The 21,444-nt window shown below is 39.8% G+C and overlaps 1 protein-coding gene across 5 annotated transcripts in view; it reads left to right on the top strand.

Annotated features, from left to right (window-relative positions):
- Positions 1 to 21,444, top strand: part of grid2 (glutamate receptor, ionotropic, delta 2) — a 420,953-nt gene that overhangs the window by 269,839 nt on the left and 129,670 nt on the right. For all 5 annotated transcript variants that reach the window (XR_003462339.1, XR_003462340.1, XM_010731260.3 and 2 more), the window contains exons 5-6: positions 8,405 to 8,458; positions 17,565 to 17,738. Coding sequence is in view for 3 of the 5 variants with exons in the window: in XM_010731260.3 (XP_010729562.1) it covers positions 8,405 to 8,458; positions 17,565 to 17,738 (228 nt within the window). In the remaining 2 variants the exon portion in view is untranslated. The remainder of the gene's footprint in view (positions 1 to 8,404; positions 8,459 to 17,564; positions 17,739 to 21,444) is intronic.

The raw sequence follows: 21,444 nt of genomic DNA on the forward strand, positions 1-21,444 counted from the left end.
TATTGTTTTGTTCCTCTATTGATATTTTGAACCATGACATTCACACTGATAAATTGCCGTCTGGATGTTGATCAAACGACTCATCATTGCCTGCCAGCAGGGGGACAGGCAGTCTTTGTTGTTTTGTGTGTGAATTTCAGCGTTTCAGGGCTTTGTCTTCTGTAAATTACTGGATGCTGCTCTGACTTTGGCTCCTCACTTAAAAAGTTACCTGATACTTTGTGTATATTTGCAGTACAATGTCTAAGTTGCTAATTCAGATTCTGCTTGTGTGTGTGCACTGTTTAGTGTCCTGTGTTCATATTGACACTTGAACAGTTGATCTGCGGTGTACAATATTGTTTTATATATTGTGCAGTCAGGGATGAGTAGCAGATGGACAGTTGGACTTGACTGCAGATGGATGAAAACAGGTAGAGGAATCGTTTTATATTGGGTCAAAGATTAGTCAACCTATACGAGCAGAGCTGGCTCATAGCAACACTTGAGCAGCTCGGTCAGCACACACTCTGTCTGTCCATCCATTTATCTCCATCTGTCTCACTCTCACATTCCCAGTCACATACAAACCTTTCAGCCAACCTTTCAGTCCTCTCATCTGACCTTGCCATAGGCAATTTCAGTTGGTATGGGTTCTGACACTTGAGGGCACGGGTTAATCTTCTAATTCACCTGTGTTTTGCTCTCTTTTGCCCTGTTTTTCTCAACACTGACCCGACCTATCATCATTTGGGGTACTGAGCTAAAGCTCTGTATTTCTTTGTTGCAGCAGTTGTCATAAAGATGTTTTACGGAGCACAATAAAAAGCCTGTACTGTAAAATGGTTGTCTGTTTTGTTTTGTTTTTTTTGGCTCATATTCTACTTTCAAAATTATATTGACATTGCATCAAGATGAATAAACAGCATTACTTAGAATAAGTAGTGTACAGAGTCTTGGACCTCGGTGGCTTTTTGTGAAGTAGGAGTGCAGAGTAATTATCAAATAGTCTTCACAAAGAAGAGTTGTATTTAGTTTGAGATGTTCATGGCATATTAATGAACTGCATGCAATGTTATGATTAAGTATTTTTAAACATAGTGTTTATTGTGTTAACATTAAATTGGCCATAAATGATTAAAGGCTGAAACTAATTGAGACTAGAACATTTAGACAAAATTAAGTTGTTTTTATTTTTTATTTTATTCAGACAATTAACATTTAATTGTGTTTGGTCTTGGCAATGTAGCATGCCTTTATTTATTGTGAATCATATTTTCAAAGAATTTGAAAGAGATTAGAACAAACAAACAAAAGAAAAGCAAACCAAAATTCACTACTTTCATTTTTTTTTATGGTTTTATGGTCTTGTGAACTGATTGTTGTATAATACAGTTTTCAGCTGTACTATAGGTAACTGATAAGTAAATTAATTAGCATAATATTTGTTATGGACATGTGTCAAATAAGAAGAATCCCACTGGAAAAAAGCTCTTAGTAAATCAATTAAAGTACATACACACATGCACATGAGCACACATACAGACACATACACACTCACTCACAACTGTTTACATTAAATTTATCAGGACAGCTTATTCCATTTGTTCCAGCCATTGATCTGTTCATATCTAAATGCCACGTTGCATATCGTCATATTTGCTGGTGGTGGTTGCGTTGTGTGCAGTTGTGTGTGCTCGCTTGTGTGTGACTGTGTGTTACACATTCTCTCTGTGGATTTGGCTGCGCTCAGATCTGCGGTCTGATCAATAAACTGAAAGGCCGACTAAGTCTTGTGTGCCTCTGCGTACACACATGGGCACACACACACACACACACACATACACACAGTTCAAGGATGATAGATGTCTTGCATGTTGGCCCTGTTACCCTTTGCGATCACAACACATACTATCAAAGACTTTCGCTGTCCTAGCATTGTATTATATGTCAGAGAGAAAGAGAGGAGACAGGGATAGCAACAGAGAGAGAAACTTATAGCTGGCGAGAAATGTCTGCTGAAACGACAAAAAAAGGCAATGACTGCTGCTCCTTTTCCCCTTGTTTTCATCAGAAAGTGAGTGATTGATCGATAATGCCGATGGTGTGTGTGGTGAGTTGGTGAGCAGGGCAAGACCTTGTCAAGACGAGCTTTGGTGGCTTTTGTTGAGTGTGACGGGCTGACTCTCTGTTGGCGTGTGGGTGAGAGTGAGAGAGAGACAGAGTAAGAGATCTCATCAAATGGGGTTTGCGAAGAGACAACGTTCTTGAGCAATCGCTAAAAATCGCTCACACAGACAAAATCTGCATTATTCAATATCTCTCTGTTCTGCTGTCTCCCTAGCATACAAGTGCAACCTTTATAGACTTTGCGGATCACTGGTGTGTGACCACGGCTGGATCAGACTAATTAAACAGACAGTAATGGTAGTGATTTAGAGTCATTAGTTGTTGGTAAGAATCACACGGGCCTGGTGCATTCAAGACCAAGACATTATTACATTGCCCTCTGTTTTGTGAAGAGATATTTTTATTATATGGTATAGATTTTAAATGCTATTCTTTCACTTTAAACATAAGTTTTTAAAGTCTATGGGTCATCTCAGCATCATTTTTCAAGCCTTGTCAGCCTTGCCCTTTATTCATTTTTGTTTGAAGATTTAGTATACATATTAACTAATATATGTTGTTATAGATACTAGTATTAATTATTTTTTGGGGAAAAAAGAGGAAAATATTCCTATTGCTTTCTCCATTGTCAGTCAGTCAGTGCACTAGAATGCCACAGTTGTGGTCTTCTGCAGAAATATGTCGATGTAATATCTGTAGAATGCACTGGGGTCAGAAAACTCAGCAGGAGATGCTTTTTCTATTGAAGATTTTTTATGGACTAAAACCTTTGTCAGCACATTTTTCAACATTTTAATCGATCTATTAATCATATGCCATTTGTCCAACTCAGTCACCGAACACTTTCATCAAAGTGTGTGCCATTACCCTGCGCTACCTTTTATGGTGGAGTGCACCCACTATATTTTATTAGATTTATCACTTACTTAAGGTTCTCTGAGCACTTACATTTCTGTTTGATTTTTAGCAGTCTTCAACACAGATGTCTTGAAAAATGAAAAACACTATTTACTGTTAATTCTCAGCTGTGTGTTAGCCAATGGGCAGGATGTCTTCTCCACGGCCTGTGTAAAACGTATACCAGTGCTTTCAAAGACACTATCTCACATGACAATTCAGTTCTAGTGTCCCAGATGTGAAGATACATGTGTGTTGAAGCTTATGTCCCTACATGACAAGCATGTTATCGTCCGTTATCTCTTTTCATGGTGATGTCAGTGAGTATATGTGGTGCAGGATACACATATTGTATTTGCTTATTCATTCAGCATGGCGGCGCAAAAGCAAACACAAAGCTTGAGATTAGTAGTCTTAGTAGCTAGTGTTCTAACACAATGCATGCCAATGGAGTGCCTGTTTGTGCATGTACGTCCGTATATTTGTATTTGCCTGTTTGCACGGCATCAATCAGGGCTCACTGCTCCTCTGCCAAGTATGGAAAGCAGTGTCATAATGTGCTGCCCTCTGCTCAACATCTTCTCTTTTTGACACACACACACACACACACACACTTGATATCAAGGCGCACACAATCAGACATGCATAAGGCACACTGTGGGAGTAGTGTGAGTGAGGCAAGTGACATTAAGACTAAATGGCAATGTTGACATGCTGCAGTTATGATGTATCAGGGAGAAAATGCTGCAGTTAGTATGCACTAAATGCAGAGATTGAACGGGATAGACGGGTTGAATGTAAATGAAGTGAGAGAGCGAGAGGGTAAACTCCTCTCCTGATTTTGTATAGTAGTGCTAATTTTTGAATGTGTTTCGAAAAAAGATTTCTGTGATGTGCACGTTAGACATGGACTAAAGAGCCTGTGATTAGCCAAGGGAATGAAGAGGACAGTGTAAAGAGGTTATATAGCTCACTAACTAATGAAAGGCCGTGTTTACCTAACACGTACAATTTCAGATGTATGAAGGTGTCAAGAGCCTGAAAAGGGCAGAAACGGATACATGTTTGCAGTGAGGACAGTAATAAATGGATAATTCACAACTAGTTCCTTAACAACAAATCAGAGACAGCTTGACTCGCAGAAAATATTTGAATCGTCATATTCAGATCACATGTATTCATATTTACTTCCATGTCATACTCTATAGCATTATCTGGCAAGTGTTACAGCTACATGAATGGGAAATCCAATCAAGAAAAACATTTAATTACAGATTGTAATTTTTACCAATTACAGTACACAAAACACAAGCTACTTCATCTCCTCTCCTCCCCGCACGCTTTCTTCCCATCTCCCTGATGTGCTACATTCTCTCTCTATTTGCCACCTTGCAGCATTCAGACGGTGTGAAGAGTTTGAGATGATAACAGTAATCATACTCCCCCACCTCAAGACCCAGACAGAGCCACCTTGTCCCCCCCTCTACCCACGTATGCAGACACAGAAACACAAATTAATTATAGTCATCAGAAAACAGGCTTGGATGTACCAGACTGATAGCATGTTCATTTTTTGAGCGCGTCATTGGATACATAACCATACAGTGCAGAAAATAAAACACATATTCTCTGGGCAAACAATGCAGCTGCGAGGGAATGCAGTGGTAAAAAAATGGATCTGTGCAAGTGAGTGTGTTTGTAGATGTTTGTCTTTGTGTAACTTTTGTACGCGTGTCTGTACTTTCACAGCTTGTGGTTGCATGTTTAAGTGTGAAGCTTGGATATTCTGTGTTTGGGGGCTGGGCTGTAGGCTATTTGCTTGATTTGATCACAAATAGTGCATGAAATTAAATTACACAACTAATTTTCAATTTAGAGCACTTTATTCAATAGCAACGCCCACTCTCACTCTTCAAGCTTCCCCCACAATGCACTAAGCAATATTTGCTTTTGCATTAATATTGCTTAGCCTCTCACACACAGAAACACAAAGAGCCATATACATGAAAATACATATATACTTGTATTGTGTGTGTATATATAAGGCAGTAAACATACATAGATAATGTTTTTATTACTTTCTCCTTATTTTTAACGGGTGGTGTGTGTTTGCGTTTATATTTTTGTAAGGACTAAATGTGTGTGTACAGTTTTGTTAAATCTTTGCTTTTGTTAAGTCAGGCCTTAGTATGTGCAGTAACCCTTGACTCTGCATGTCAGCCAGTAGCAGCTATTTGCCAGAATCAATGTTTTTCTCTTGGTTGGACTGCTTTAGGAGTGACAGGTGGATGGAGGTCATTACAGGATCACAATGGTGTTTGGCTGAATCATGACCGCTGCCTGAAACACATGTGAGACTGGCGTGCACAGTGGTATGATGTTACAGATCAGTTCTAGTCCTGTTTGTGTGCGTTCAGACTTTGAGAAAAGACTTACTTATATTGACACTGAGTGATTGGATTTGTCCCAGACCGCAGAGCTGGTGTTTGTTTGATCCACTGACTCCAGAGAGCGAGAGCTGAGCAGAAATGAAGCTTTTGCAGAGCTGGTTGGAGAGGTCAGAAGGATCTCTGTTGTAGCATTAAGGGAACAATACCCAAGTGTGTCCTACCTGCCATGTCGGCATTGAGTTGTTACCAAGGCTGTGGTAGTTTGTTTGTGTATTTGGACAAATGCACATGCACACAAACAAGACAGTTTTGGATGTTAGGAGCGGTATAGCGGTATTTGTTGTAGCTGTGTTTTGTGCCTCTGTGTGTGACAGAGAGAAAGAGGGAGTGAGTGTATTGAACAGATCCAACCCCGGAGGAGTCACGTCTAGTGTTAGGAGTCTGCCCTTTCGCTAATTAGCTTGAAACATCTGTCCAGACGGCTGCCAGAGGGAACATAGAATGGGAGAAATGGAAAACCCGGATCCACTGACACTTACAAGCAAACAGCATCACCACATACATATTATTTACATTTTCTCACACACCCAATCACTTTCACAAATAAAGGCACACACACATTTCTTTTGCACAGAGTCATTTTGTCCATAATCCTATGGGAATATTGTCTAAAATCTTAATGAGCACCAAGGGAAGGGAACAAGGGGAAGGGCAGTAAGATAAAAGGCAGAGAAATGGAGAACAGAAGAACAGCTTGCCAAACCTCTGTCCTTTCTTCTCTCTCTCTTCTCTCACTCTCTCCTTCACTGTTCATTGCTGTTTTCGCAAAACTCCAACAGATAGAGACAGACACAGCAAGAGACAACCAAAAAAAGATGAATAGCCTCCAGTATTCTAATGATTCTCATTGTTTAGTTCGCTGCTCTGTTTCCATGCAAAGTAAAGTCTGAGGGAGTACGTAGAAGTAGAGACAAAGTAATTGACAGAAAAGAAAAATTATGGCAAAAAATGTTTCGTTTTGCATACCTCTCCACCATTCTCCCTTCAGCCTTACTCCTGTCTGTGTCGCAACAATGTTTCCTGTAGACGGAGTGTTTTACGGCAGCCGTCTGTGTTATAATGATGAAGTTTTATGGCGACTCCGTGGGAGATTAAACCACTATTAGCCACGCTCCGTCACCCTCTCCAGCTGTTGCCTTTTGTTTACGGCTAAAAAGTGTTTTATGACACACGGCGCTATAGTCACCTAGACAATTATAGCTAATGATATACGAGTGGCACTGTATTTTTACGCCGGGATGGGAGAGAGGAGGAGGAGGAGGAGGAGGAGGAAGAAAGAGGAGTGAGTGCCGTGAAAAGTGAGCAATTAAAGGAGGGCAGAGATGATGGGATGAAGAGCAAAGATAAGAGAAGAAAATTAAGGTGTCGGGTGAGGTTGGGAGGGTTAAAAAAAATTAGAAACGAAAGGAGTGAGAGGCAGAAACAAGTGTCTCTGACAAAAGAATGCCAAAAGCAAGGTTACAGGACAGAATCGTCATCCTTGTGAAAAGTAAATGATACAGATGGAGTGATACACCTTGAAATAGTTTTGGAAAGAGGGAGGTGGGTAGAGGATAAGAGACGAGATGATAGACAAAAAACAGAAAGAGAGTGGATAATAAACGACAGGAGTTTTTTTTTTTTTTAAGCTTGCAGAGAAGGAGAACCAGTGACACTAAAACATTTATTTTTCGCTCCGCTATATCAACTTTTTGAAGGTTCTTAATGGCACTGCCATTCAGCCTTTAGAAATATACCCTTTCCATGTCCTTTAGTGATGTTCTACTCACATTATGTAGCTTGTGTCAAGATTTACACCGCTGCCCATTTGGGTAAAAAAAAAAAAAAAGCCAAACAAAATGCATATGCACCGATAAATGACACACAATCACCTCCCGGCTGTGCGAGCTGGCGAGAGGCAACTTTACTATCAGTATTTTGAGAAGCAGCTGTTCTCATTATGTGTGCTCCTCTTATGTATTTATTGTTGGGTATAGGAAAAAAAAAAAGCCATAAGGAGAGTGGTAGTGTGAGTAAAGAGATACCACCCTCATGCCTGTCAGAGAAAATGATTGAGAATGGGTGTTAGACACTGACTGTTCACTGATAACAGGAGGAGGAAAAGCAGGTAGAGGGTGACTTAAAGAAAGAAAGCTACTGCTGCTACAAAAGGGGAAGAGATATAACAACAAAAGTGTACATTAACGTAAATGTATCAAGGGTGTGTCTGAAGTTCTCAGTGTTTTTGCCTTGTGTGCGCTCTCTCTGTTTTTAGGCAGCAGTATTTCAAAGTGTCCTTGCTGCTAGGTTTAACAGTTGTGTAGTTAATGGTTAAGAGTTGACACATATACATTTTTAAATTGCACTATTAACAATTCATGGCAAAGGTTTTCTTTTTCCCGGTGTCGACACATACTTTCTTTAAGGCATCGTATTTGTGGCCGTAACTAAGAGACAGAGGCAGAGACAGACAGGGAGAGAGTGAAGTGAGTCCCCTCAGAAGTTTGTCTTATCTGTGTAAACTAGTGAGAAAAGCTTTAATGTCTAGGTTTAAGTGTCTGCGTGCCTATTTGTGAGTATTTTGTCACACACAAGCAAGCGTTACCACGTTTGCATGTGTTTGAAAAGATGTTTGAATGATACCCTGAGCACCTTTTGATACAAGTTTTTCTTAAATCACTGATGCCGGAGCTGCACACTGGGTTTCAGCCTGGCACATTTCCATAATGTTCTTTTCCATAATATTCACACTTCATTTACCATGAATCACTTTTTCTGAGCCGGAAAAATATCTTTAAAGGCGACAATAAGGAATTTATTTTTCTTTCAAAAAAACAAACAGACTACTCGTGTCGTACATAACTCCTTTCTCTTATTTGGACATGTCACATATTTAAAGACTTTTCTATCAAACAGAAGACGTAATTTTCTTTATTCTAAATGCGATTATGTGACTTGTTGTGTTGCAGGTGGTGGAGACCAACCTGGTGGCCTTCGATTGTCATTGGATCCTGATTAATGAGGTGAGTGCCATGGAAATGATTTATGGATCCTGTACTGGGTGTGCCTTCAGTTCACCTTATTGTTTCAATTATCCGGGGAATATGTATGCTTTTACACCAGAACTCTTTTCATTGTCTTTGGTGTTTGAAGGAGAGAGGAGAGCTTAAAAAGTTTTCTACTCCTTTTGTTTACCACCAGTTCATCCAATAACACACAAAACTTGATGACCAAGGGCGATTTAGTTTATTTCAGTGAGCACTGGCTGCCGTGCACCACAGGCAAAAACTATATGGTATATAGTATATATTGTACATTTTTCAAGGCTTGTTTATTTAAGATAAATCCTCTGTATACAGAGTATTGAACTGTATTAGAAGTGACAAAGGTGACCTTTAAATAATTCCTCTGGATATATTCCCGGGGTTCAAAATCAGTATTACCTTAAATATTATGGGCTTTTTGGATTAACAAGAACAGATGAGCACTCAAAGTCTACAAAGTCACTCTCCTCCTCAAAGTGTACAGATTTACTGTGTCATAGAAGGAACATAATTAAACTTTAAAACTGGCAAAATGATAACAGATAGATGCTTTAGTGTACTGTAGTCTCCCTCTCAGTGCTACTAAATGTTACAATCCTCGGTAGTACTATTACTTGCTTAGTTGTGTAAAAAAAAAAAAAAAAACATTCCTGTTCGAACCAAATATTAGTATGCATGACATCCGTCATTGCTGCAGGGACAGCCGATCATTATTTGCTGATGAAGTCTTGCTGAGGTTTTTAAAATTTTTTTCATGTTTGATGTGGGTGAGAGGATGCAGTAACATCGTTACAATCCCCACAAGTACCTCAGACAACCTCTCTGTAGAGCTTTTATATGTTCTTGAATGCTAATACTAGTAGGGAGTTAGGGAAATGAATGAGCCTCCCCCTACACTTTAATGAAGACAGCAGACTTATCAGAGGTGAAAAATGTGGATAAATCAGTTCCAAACAAGCACTCTGTATTAGTTACTGACTTCACTCAAGGACTGTTATGCCACTTAAATGTGTCTCCTCTGCTAATTGAAATGAATGGCACACTATAACGTGGATTTCATAATGTAACACTAGAGACTTTACTCCTCAAAAAAAACAGAGTCACTTTCCAGAAAGACTGTCTTTGTACACTTTGTTAAGCAGATGGCAATGTCAAGCAGCCTACTGGGCAGTCTATCATTACTCGACTACCTGGTAGGCTCGATTCACATCTAGCTGTCTAATAGACTGTGTTCATATTGCTTTGCATCCTGTCAAGCATCTGGTATTGTCTAACACTCTTCAGGCTTCCTGGCAGCAAACTGCTTTTTGCTTAGCTTTCTGGGAGGTTTCACATGTCATTGTGTGGCCTGCTTGTATGTCTATCAGCATGAAGCCTGTAACACTTTGTACCTGCTGCCTTTGACAAATCAATGGTGAAATACAGCCTGGCAGGCCAACACTTCCTCAGTGGTTATTACTTTAGCGATGGCAGAATATCACTGACGTATGTTGTTATTATATTTGTTATATTATGAAATGCCAGGTCACACCAAGTTAAGTTTTGCTTCTCTGTGTTTCTTTCACACATTTTTCTGACTTCACACATTCACAAATCAAAATGTCAAAGTGTCAAACAGTTTTAGCTGTTGGCAAGAGTTATTGGCAACTGACCTCTCACACTGAAAGAACAGAAGTCTCTCAGTTATCAGTAGAAGCGAGCCGTGTTAATGTCATAAGTCAAATCAATTAGTATATCTCTTTACACTTAAAGTCTCAAATGTCTCACTATCTGACACTTACAGTACTTCAGACTCTGCACACTTAACTGTTGACAACTCTCGTGTTTTTGGCGTGATGATCTCAGGCTCTTAGGTGTCATGCTTGCTTGCCTCTCATAAAAATGTCACACCACAGTTTGAGTTGTCATTTAAAATACAGGGAAAATCAATCGAGCAAAGTGAGTATGATGGGAGGAGACAAGTTGGCTTTCAAATACCTCCACCTACAGTTCATTAACTAACATATATTTGCCTCAAATAGCATCAAAGTCGATGTGTGATCATTGGATGAGCCGCATGTGCAAACACTCAGGCAAACATCCTGCTAATTTAGCCAACTAAAATTTCATAGCTCGTCATATGATATCCAGGCCATCTGCTTGCACCATCATGTTTGTGAGGTTATTTTTACAAACCGGTTTTGACAGAGGAGAGAATTGGTATAGCAGAGGTCGATACATGGAAAATGAAGAGGGGAAGGAAAAGGGAGGTGGAGGTGGGAGAAACAACAGATATGCTGAAGTGAAGAGAGGATAGGAGAGAGATGGTAAATCAAAGAGAGCTTAAAGGAGAAGCCTGTAGACGTGCAGTGAAATAAGATCTTTTTCACTTCAAGCTTTACCACTTTGGAAGAAATATTTATCCATGAACTGAAATATGTTTTCAGGATATCAATTTCTCTAAATAGCATTGGAGTTGAACCTGTAGACATGTGGTAAAACATTCCAGATGATATTTCCCCATTTATATTGTGAAGATGATTGTTTTATTCAGTCATAGAACATTGTCTCTATAAATGTTATTCATTTTGCCTCCAATTTACTAGGTAGCTTTGAAATATGTATGGGCTTCATTGCAAATCAGCTTTGCGTATTGTCAAATTTAATGAAATGATAGTTATAAAAAAAAAGAAAAAAAATGTAAGAATCAAGTTGGATTACAAATGTATGTTTATGCTAAGTCGGTCAAGGCATTCATGAGGTTGCCATACCTTCTATCTCTTACTGTATCTCCCCTGTCAACCAAATGACCAATTTAATCATACGAACATATCGTACCCCCTCCTTAATCACATGATGTCCTAATTCTGCTTATCAATATCAAGATAGAAATTCAGTCACAGACTATTTGGATGTAGACACAATATCCCCACCATGGGCCACGCACATAGTCCTCTAGCACAATGTTTAAAATGGATGAGTGGCTTCAATATTTTGTCATACCTAATGTCTTCTAGCGCTAGTTCTTTGGAGAATGAATATTCCTATGTGCGGAAGTGCTCTCCCTCCCTGTGGTTTATTATGGATGAAGGGGCACTGTATGGTTGTCATAACTCTGCTTTATCTACAGCCAGCAGTCAGACAGCCCCACCGAGGGGGAGTTCACAGTTCATAATTGATCATCCTTCCTCTCCCCATCTCCTTCGTTCTGCTCAGGATGAGAGGATGAGGATGAGGAGGAGGAGAAATAATAAGGAACACTCATGGCTTCTCTTTCTCTCTGTCTTTCTCTTAAGTTTGGAGGATATGTCCACTGCTCCTTCTGAATGTCTTCATGGTTTTCTCATTTCTGTCATGCTATCATTCTTGATCCTTGTGTTACAGTTCACACTCTTTTCTTCATTATTCTCCTGTCATTTCTGCCTTTTTGTTATGAGACAAAAAGAGATCAGGCCTTTTTGACATTTTGACATATCACTGCATGGATATTCTAAGAAAGCCATGTGACAGAATTTTGTGGATTTTCATGCTTTGAACACGATTGAAGGAATATGTTTAAGAACGTTGTACAAATCTTTGCTTAATGAACCCATGTAACAATCTATTGTACAAACTGAAAAAACTGTACAGTATGGAGGTCAGTGCCATTCATTGTTCTTGGAAACATGTTGACAGTGATGTTAGGATTCTGTCTTAGCTAAGTTAAAGCGCATTCTTATTTACAGCTACAGAATTGCCTGCGGAGGCAGAACGAGTTAACAGTGGTGCGCACTCTGTGCACAGCTGGAAGTTGCTCAGTATGACTGCAGCCATCTAAGACTACTGTTGTTGCTAAGTGGCTCTCCTGGAGCTGTTGGGTATGTTGTGTCTTGTTCAAGGCGAATGTGATGCTTCTCCTCTCCAGATTTCCCCTCACTGGCCTCAGGATCTACATCAGAAACTTTTTGATTGCAATTCATCTTCTGTTAGCTCTTGCAGCTCACTTGAAAGCTGTTTTCTAACAGCTATGACAGAGATTTATTTAGCCTTTTAAGCTTCCATTGCCATTATAATATACTGCCACACTTACTACATCCTTGCATGCATGCATTAACTTGTATTTAACATTTCATGTGTTTGCATTTGTTTCATTTTGTCACACTTTTTCCAATCATCATGCCAATTTTACCAATCTTTTCTCCATCCCTTGTCTCCATTTGATAGTATTTGGGGATTAAAGTCACAGTGCCGTGGTGTGTTTGAACCCGAAACAGACACAGATCACCCAGTCCATAAATATCCTAAACATGGAGGGGATGAAGCACAGAAACAAGTGACAGAGAAGAGTCAGAGACAACAAAGACATTTCAAATCTGTTGTGGGAAATTGCCAAATGTGGACGAGAGGGAAGAGAGGGCAAATGAAACAATGTCCCTTTTCCAGATTTGTTTTGTTTTTCACAACTTTGAACCTTTGAATATGAGCGAAACTGGGGGATTTGGTGTTCTTATATAGAAAAGAACATGAGAACAGGGAAGAAAGGGTCAAAGAATAAATAAACCCAGCTTTTTTACAGCTCATCTGTGGATAAGAAGAGAGAAGGATGGATTTGGTGTCTCAAGGGGAGATGTAGAGAAAGGGAGGGTTGCAGGGGCAGAGGACACAGTATAGAGGTCAGGGAAGAAGTGCCAAGAAGAATTGAGGATGAGGGATATGTTTTTGCTTCTGACTCTCATCTTCAAATAAAACACTAAGGAGGGAGATTTCGAGCTCTCGGGGAATGGAGGGAAGGACTGAGAGGTGATGCTGATGGGGATGCCTGCAGACTGAAACTTCAAGTTTATAAAGTAAACAGCTCCAAATATAAGCTTCAAAGCACTTTGGGGTTACAACTCACCCAAAGCTCTGGTTTCAGGTGGTTGGACTTGATGCACAAAATTGGGGGCCGTTCAAGCATCCTCTGGACTGAGTGATTTTATAATTGACTGTTCAGCTTGAAACTGCGTGTGGGGCTGTTTTTGCCTAAATGCTGATTAGGAGTGACTGATTGAATAGGTCATTGGAAACTAGGCGGATATGACGCCTAGTAAGTGTGATGATAGATTTCCTCAAGCTGTTCATGAGGCAATCAGCAGTAATTATTTTTTTTCTTTTTTTTTTCAAGATAGATGTCCGGTTCTGTGCACATACAAAAAATATAGAAATACATACAGCATGTAATTCTGTGAGTGATTATATTTAGATGTTCTAAATAACAAAACTGAATGTAAACAGTAAAAATAACTATGTATGGGTAGTGGATATTTGAGGGTTATTTCACAGAGAATGTTTCTGACACTGAGTGTTTGGTGTTAACTGTGTTTCAGAGTGATGGCCTGTGGGAAGAAACTGTTCTTTTGTTTCTGCTTTAGCGTACAGAGCTCTGTAGCACCTCCCAGAGGGAAGTAATGGGAAAAAGGTTGTGTCAAGGGTGTGATGGATCAGCAGTGATGTTTTCTGTCAGTTTCCTGACTCTCGACATGTATAGGTCCTAAATGGAGGGCAGGTTGGCACCATTGAATGTCTCTGCACTCCTGACGGTCCATTGTAGTCTGTTCTTGTCCTGTTTGGTGGCAGATCCAAACCGGACAGTGATAGATGAACAGCGAAGAGCTTGAATAATAGTGGTGTAGAACTGCATCAGCAGCTCCTAAGGCAGGTAAAGCTTCCTGAGCTGATACAATAAGTACATCCTCAGCTGGGGCCTTCTTGGTGATGGTGGCTGTGTTGAGCTCCCTCTGAGGTCCTTTCAGATTGTTGATCCTAGACATCTGAATGTTTCCACTGCAGACACAGTGTTGATTATGTACATAGATGGCATTGTTGAATGGGTCCCCCATAAGTCCACTGTCATTTTCACAGTTTTGTGCATGTTAAGCTCTGGGTACTTCTGATCACACTAGAGGACCAGTTGTTTGACCAGCAGTCAACTGAAGTTGGAGTTACGAATATCTGGGATCATGATGATGAAGTCCACGGACAGAATTCTTGCATATGTCCTATGGGAGTTGAGGTGTTACAGGATGTATTGCAGTCCCTTATTGACTGCATCATCCACTGACCTGTTTGCCTGGTAGGCAAACTGCAGGGGGTCCAGCAGGGGGTCTGTGATGTTTTTCGGGTGGGCCAAGACCAGCTCTTTCAAAGGACTTAATGACCAAAGAAGTCAGAGCAACTGACCTGTAGTCATCTAGTCCTGTGATTGAGGTTTTTTTCAGGATTGGGATGATTGTGGAGCATTTTAATCATGAGGGAACTTCACACAGTTCCAGTGATCTGTTGAGGATCTGTGGGCGGGTTGGGTCCAGCTGGTCAGCACAGACTTTCAGGCAGGAGGTTGACACACCGTCTGATCCTGGTGCCTTCCTGATCTTCTGTCTTTGTCTGTGAAAGAGCTGACAGACATCCTCTTCACAGAACTTGATAGCAGGAGGGGAAGCAGTGGTTAGGGGTGATAGGGTGGCAGGGAGTGTATGTGGTCCTTTGATGTCAGACCGGGAGAGGAGTTTGAATGTGGACTTCAGTAAAGCCCGTCTGTAAACACAGGTAATTTGCCCACAATTCATCATAATGCAGTCTGATCTAAATACAACCTGCAACATTTTCAGGTGATCAGCAAGTTGTTGAATGGTCTCCTGTAGCTATTGATTGATGGACCATGCTGTGATCCCAAAGCTGCATGGAGGACAGAGTGTTAAGAATCCTTTATAACAATGTAGCAACAGTCCAGAATGTTTGTATCTCTGGTAGCACACTCAACATACTGTTTGTACTGTTTTCTGGAGTTCATGGCTGAGGTTTGTTCTGTTTAAGTCCCCCTCAAAAATGAGGAAGGTGTGCAGGTGATTTTCCTCCATGTTAGTTTTGTGTTGTAATGCTCACTAACACATGCCTGAGGTGTGATTACATTAACCAGAACAAATGAGGAAAAATCCCATGATAAATAAAATGTTTTTCATTTCATGAAAAGTAGTGTCCAAGTGAGGACTGCATGATATCTTGCAAATTGTGATATCTGTAGGCTTACAGTACCTTCCGCCTCCCAACATTCTCCCCGATAGCTCAGTCCCCTTGGGCATGTTGGAATCCCCGCAGGTGTAGTTTAGTGTCCGGGATGTACCAAAGAACTAAACATGATAAGAGCATGTGTGACTTTACATGTTTCTTTGTGTCAGCATGTGTATGTACGTGTCACATTAATTTAGCCTCAGCTGTTTGAAGGCAAACAGATTTTAAAGCATGCCACCACTGAAAGTTATACTTGTTTGTCCCCAGACAGACGAAGATGAAGAAACAGACAGAAATGGACAAAGGACAGACACCTGATCAGAGGGCAAATCTTAAAATAATCACTAAGTTTCAGGGTGTTTGTGTGTGTTTTTGTGTGTCTGTGCATTTGTGCATCCACACTACTTTGAGTTTGATCCTTTGAGTGGGGCACTCTGGATAATTCTTGCCTGCTGCTGTTTCTTTGCATGCCCTTGACTGCCCGCTGTGAATCTTAATTCTCTTTTGGCCCACAGATCTGCCTTTTTAGCAATTTTCAGCATTTTCTCTCTGTCCTGCAATTTTTTTTTCTTCTTCTTCTTCTTTTTTTTTGTTGGCTTTGTAATTCAGTTCCCTTCAGGGTTTTTATGTAAGCAACTGTTTGCGATTTTCGCCACGTTTTACCCCCAAAAGCCAGGAAATAGATTCCTTACTTGGACTGTTTAGAAAGTAGATCCTTCAGAGCACAGGGCATTCATACAAGGTTAAACCTGTTAAATTATTCTAATTCTTCTTCAAGCCATAAATACTATATTTAATATAATGTATTCTGTTTTGATCTGTTTTAATCATTTTAATTAACTGAAGACCCAAAAGCCTCTCACTGACTGTAATTTCAAAAGTCTAATTAGATTTGACGGCAGAAGCAAGAGGTGTGCAGCCACAGTCTTTGAAATGAACACTGTGTGCATCTTTTAATCACAAATCAGACATACGCTATTACAAAAAGTCAAAACAGCATCAGTTTTATTTCAGACACACATGCCCATTTGCGCATATAGAGCGAGGGCCATACATCAACCTAATTAAAGCAGATGACTACAGCTATACCAATGGAGCCTGTATAATAATACCTCTAATCACCATTGATCACATCCCATGAGGACTCACTCCTAATGTACGTTAATTACACTCAAATAAAATCCACAGAGATTAGTCAATGAACCGGTGGCACTTATAATATTACCCGTAACTAATATGAAATGTGTGTGATGGCTTGTTTATGTATATGCATAGTCTACATGCAGGGTCCCATCCATCCTGTCCAACTGGCTGCCATGTGTAAATGAAATGGAATCAAAAGGGTTTTGTATGATCGGTAGGCATAAAAAGAGCACACACACAAACAGAGACAATCACTGCACACTTATGGAATGAAAGTAAAGGCTGTCTCGGTTGGTGGCAGTGTTACCTCCACCAGGGACGATAAACGTCAGTTCTCATCTTGTCATCACATGACCCTCTGCACTCGCAGAGGATGGATGGAAATCCATGGACGGAGAGGGAGAGAGAGATTGTGTCCTAGGGCTAAAATTAGCAATGATTCCTCCCCAAGGTTTTGCAAGGACATGCAGAGTACGTGCAAACACACATGTATGCACACAACAAACACACACACACACACACACACACACTATTTTTACTCTCTGGTCTCCCTCCTTCCATCTGCTGTCATGTACCTTTCATATGTAATAACAATTTTTGCAGATGATGTTAATAATGGTTTTCCCTTGTGCAGTATGAAAGTAGAGCACATAAAAAAAAGGTCTTAACCACTTAAAATATGTCTTTTTTTACAGTGTGTCTCTGGAAACATTTAGTTTGAACAGGGACTGATATCCACAGTTTTTCTTGTAGGCACTTTGTGTTTTTCATGTCGGAAATTATGGCTAAAAGTCAACAATAATAAATGACAAATGAAGTTGCTGATATTGATTTTTCTCTTCTTCCCATCACTCATTCCTCACTCTCTCATTTTCTGTACCCTGATCATTCTTCCATCTACCCCTACCATGCCTGCTTTCTCTTTCCACCCTCTCAGGAGATCTCAGACTACGACTTGCAGGAGTTGGTTATGAAGTCGATTGGCCGGCTGACATTGGTGCGTCAGACGTTCCCCATGCCTCAGAACACAACTCAGCGCTGTGTCAAACACAATCACAGGATTAACACTTCCCTCTGTGACCCTAAAAACCCCAAGTCTCAGCAGCTAGAGGTGAGTGTGTGGTGATTGGCCTGTAAGGCAGGTCATTGATTTTAAAGAAGTCCATTCTTTACAGTGTAAAACTGGAATAAAACAGGCATTTTACAGGTTCTTGGCTGTATTGTACCACATGTGCACATCACAATTATGCATGAAGATATTTGGAAAACATGACAAAATACCAGCACCTCCCAAGAAAATAGGGGGCCTTGATGTGATGTCTTTAAGATTGTTTACAGTTATACACACATAATAAACCTTGCAATTTCCCCATATATATATATATAGCAAGCTTCCCAAACTACTATCGTTATAGCTGTATGAAGCACTCCAAAAAAAGGTTTTGCTCTGATTTGATTGCAGTCTCCTGTAGTAGTATCACCAAAGATGACTACAATAACAATAATGGATGCATGCAGTTGTGCTGCTGCAGACAGTTTGAGAAGCAAGAGTGAAGATAAATCCATGTTTTAATCCCAAAGGGTTCCTCTCCTCCCAGCCACCGGTAAATGGCTTCAGATCAGAGCAGAATCCGGCGTGACTATGGGTGTTTATTCCTCAAGTAACAGGAACCCCATCCTTAGCAGGTGTTTGTTGGCTAGCAGCAGTTCTGTCCCTCCACTACACACAGTTATGTAGTTCTTCTTCCTCATGTTGGACTGAGGGCAGACTAGATGCTAAGGTGACCCGCTATCACCTCTCCTTAATCTCAGCCAGCACACCTGTCGTACAGCTAGCTGAAAAGTTGCTTATTTGTCATCAAAAAGCTTCAGTCAGCAACATCAGTGTTAAGTCAAATAACCAAAGATACTGTCAAGAATGTTGGCCCGGCATTTTGTCCCCTTCAGTTTAATTAACCGGAGGGATGATCAGAAAAAGGGAAATGATCTCAGATTAAATCAAGACGAGCAAAGAGCAAGACATCGTTTAATTAGGTTCAGTCTTTTTTTAAATTTTATTTTAAGCAAAGTGGAATGTCCAGTGGGAATACAGTCAGTTGATGGCTGACTGCATTATTGGGCAACTTTGCCCCCAATAAAAGAACAGCTCTATAATCAGCACAACACAGTCCATCAGTATAAAAAGACTTAAGCAGAAAAAAATAGGGATTGGTTTTTGGTGACATCACTCACACAGACATGTACAACTTCATCATATACACACTGTGCATGCATGTGCATGCACGCGCCTTCTGAAATACTCTTAAATTCTCTTTGTGTTTTGTTTAAACACAGCTGTCTGTGTTTTCATTTCAAAATATCAAACGTAGTCTCAAACGATTTATGTATTTGCTCTGGTGCTCCATTTCTGTCTTTTTTAAAAACTGCTTCCAGTGTTTTAGTTAAACATTTCAACATGTCTCCCGATGCAAAAGTTTGGCTCACACCCTCATGTATGCTTATCTTAAACCACATAACTCATCTTGTCACAGAAAACACTGTTTTCACATTTTCACTACATATTTTGAGTTTTTGTTGTTCTTTTTTTAATATGTCCCCCAGGGTGAAAATATGTATGCAATTATTATCCCTTTTGGTGTGTATGCAAGTCATCAAGCTGCCATCAAATAGAGCGGCGAAAAGAGAACACACTCTTATTTATGTGTCAGGAAAAAAATATGAAATTGAATTAATGTGCTGTTGATTTATGTTGATGCATAAGTCCCCGGGGGAGCACACTTGATGAAGGTTGGAAATACAATGAAAACAGAAACGTGGTCTTAATATTTATGTGGATATCTCCCTTTCAAGTCCTAACACTGCTCTGCTCTAGGCTTTTAAAACATGTTCATTTGATTTTTTTAATGAAATAAAATAAAATAATAACATGAAAAAATAAACAAAAAATGCCTTAAAGGTTAATAATATAATATATTTTTTGAATTATCTAAAGGTTGATTAAAGGCTGGAGTTGGTGTGAGTCATGCCACACAGTATGCAAAATGCAGTAACTTCAGGAGGCCCAAAGGCAGTGAATAATGTACATAAATAAACCTTGTGTCCTAATATGAATCAAGTGCCTCTCAAGTGTGAAAAGCTATTATCAAGAATCAAGTCCGTCTAACGTAGTCATTATTTGTGTGCAGAGTCCAGTGGTATGTGTTTATTCTACTGTGGAGGACTGAGGGCTTGCATGTGTATGTCTCCATGTAAGTGTAACTCATTTCAGTCAAGGACAATGTGTTTCTGTGTATCTGACAAAGCGAGAGTGAGAGTAAAAACGATTGTGCATGCGCAGTTAAAACACACTGTGTTCAGTGTTCGTGTGTGTACGCAGGGGTGAGTGGTTGAATATGAGCGAGGGAGGAAATAAGGGATGAGAGAGAAAGACAGAGAGAGAGAGGGACAGAGGGACAGAGGGACAGAGGAAGCAGATCAGCGGTCAGAGAATGGCCCAGAAGCCCAATTTCACACTGCACTGAAGCATATCAACTGAGGCTGACCACACAAGCGCACACACATATAATGCTCACTTGGAGTGCAGAACCCTCTGATTATTCAAGCTCCCCATAGAGCAGTAGATTTTCACTTTAATTTTCTGAGAGAAAGAAATAGGCACAGAGACAGTGAGGCAGGATGACAGACAGACAAAGACAGCAAGAGAAAGACAAAACTGAAAGCAGAAGATGCTTTGAAAGAAAGTGAGAGAAAAGTTAGATGTCAAATAAACTTGACAGTTTGTCTGTGTGTCAGTAAACTATTTGACAAGTAACTTTAATTACATTTATTTTATTTTTTTTGCATGTGTGGGTGCATGTTCCTGTTTAAAAGTACATTGCAGTAAATAATGTATATAATTGTCACAGAACAAAACTGGACATTAATTGACAATGAATTAAATATTTTTCAAGTACATACATTGTGTAAATGCGGCATTATAATGACAGTATCCAGCCTTATGCAGTGAGATATTTTGCTTTAAATTTATTTATTTTTTAATCTCATGGTTTCCTTTTTTCATCTCTGAAGGTTGTACAATAAATCAGCTTTTGAACTGAATTAAAATAGGCAAATATAAATGTTTGTTTTCAAAGATGCAAAATGGCCTTTATCATTAACTGGCTTGTCCATAGAATGCCAGGATTATTATTTATGTACTAAATGCAGTTCATTCGGTATCTGTGTCTAAAAATGAATGTGTAAGCCCTATTTCTTTTTGATGTATGAGAGCCATTGTTCCTGAGCTAATGGCTTTTGCTCCTATGAAATTATTGTGTTCTTTTTTGCGTGTTAATGTGAATGGGTATGTGTCACCTGCGTGTGTGTGTGTATGTCTGTGCATAGAATCATCATGTAGTCAATCTATTTATTATATTCTCGTTAACATGGAGAAGCGAGGCTCGGTAAATCACACAACGATCGATCACAGACTGAATAAACTCTGCTCCTTATCTCTCTTCCCTCTCTATCTTATTCTGTGGTGCCATGGATTTATCAATACATTTTAATTAATGTCATCCTCAAAGCTTTTCTTTTGTGTGAGTGTGTGTCTGTAGGTATGAGTGCACATGTGCAAATATGCCAAAAGTAGACCATGTTGGAATGCACTACAGATGGAGGAAAGATAGAGAAGGAAAAGATGGGAGCTGTAAAGCAAAGCTAGACCTTTTCTTTTCTTTTCTTTTTTGATCAACAATTGATATGCAAAGATTGAGAACAAACATTATTGGACTCTACTATAGTGTCCGTTTCTTGTCACAAATTGTAGCACAACAATA

This window comes from Larimichthys crocea, chromosome III, assembly GCF_000972845.2.
Source record: "Larimichthys crocea isolate SSNF chromosome III, L_crocea_2.0, whole genome shotgun sequence".
NCBI classification, from domain to species: Eukaryota; Metazoa; Chordata; class Actinopteri; family Sciaenidae; genus Larimichthys; species Larimichthys crocea.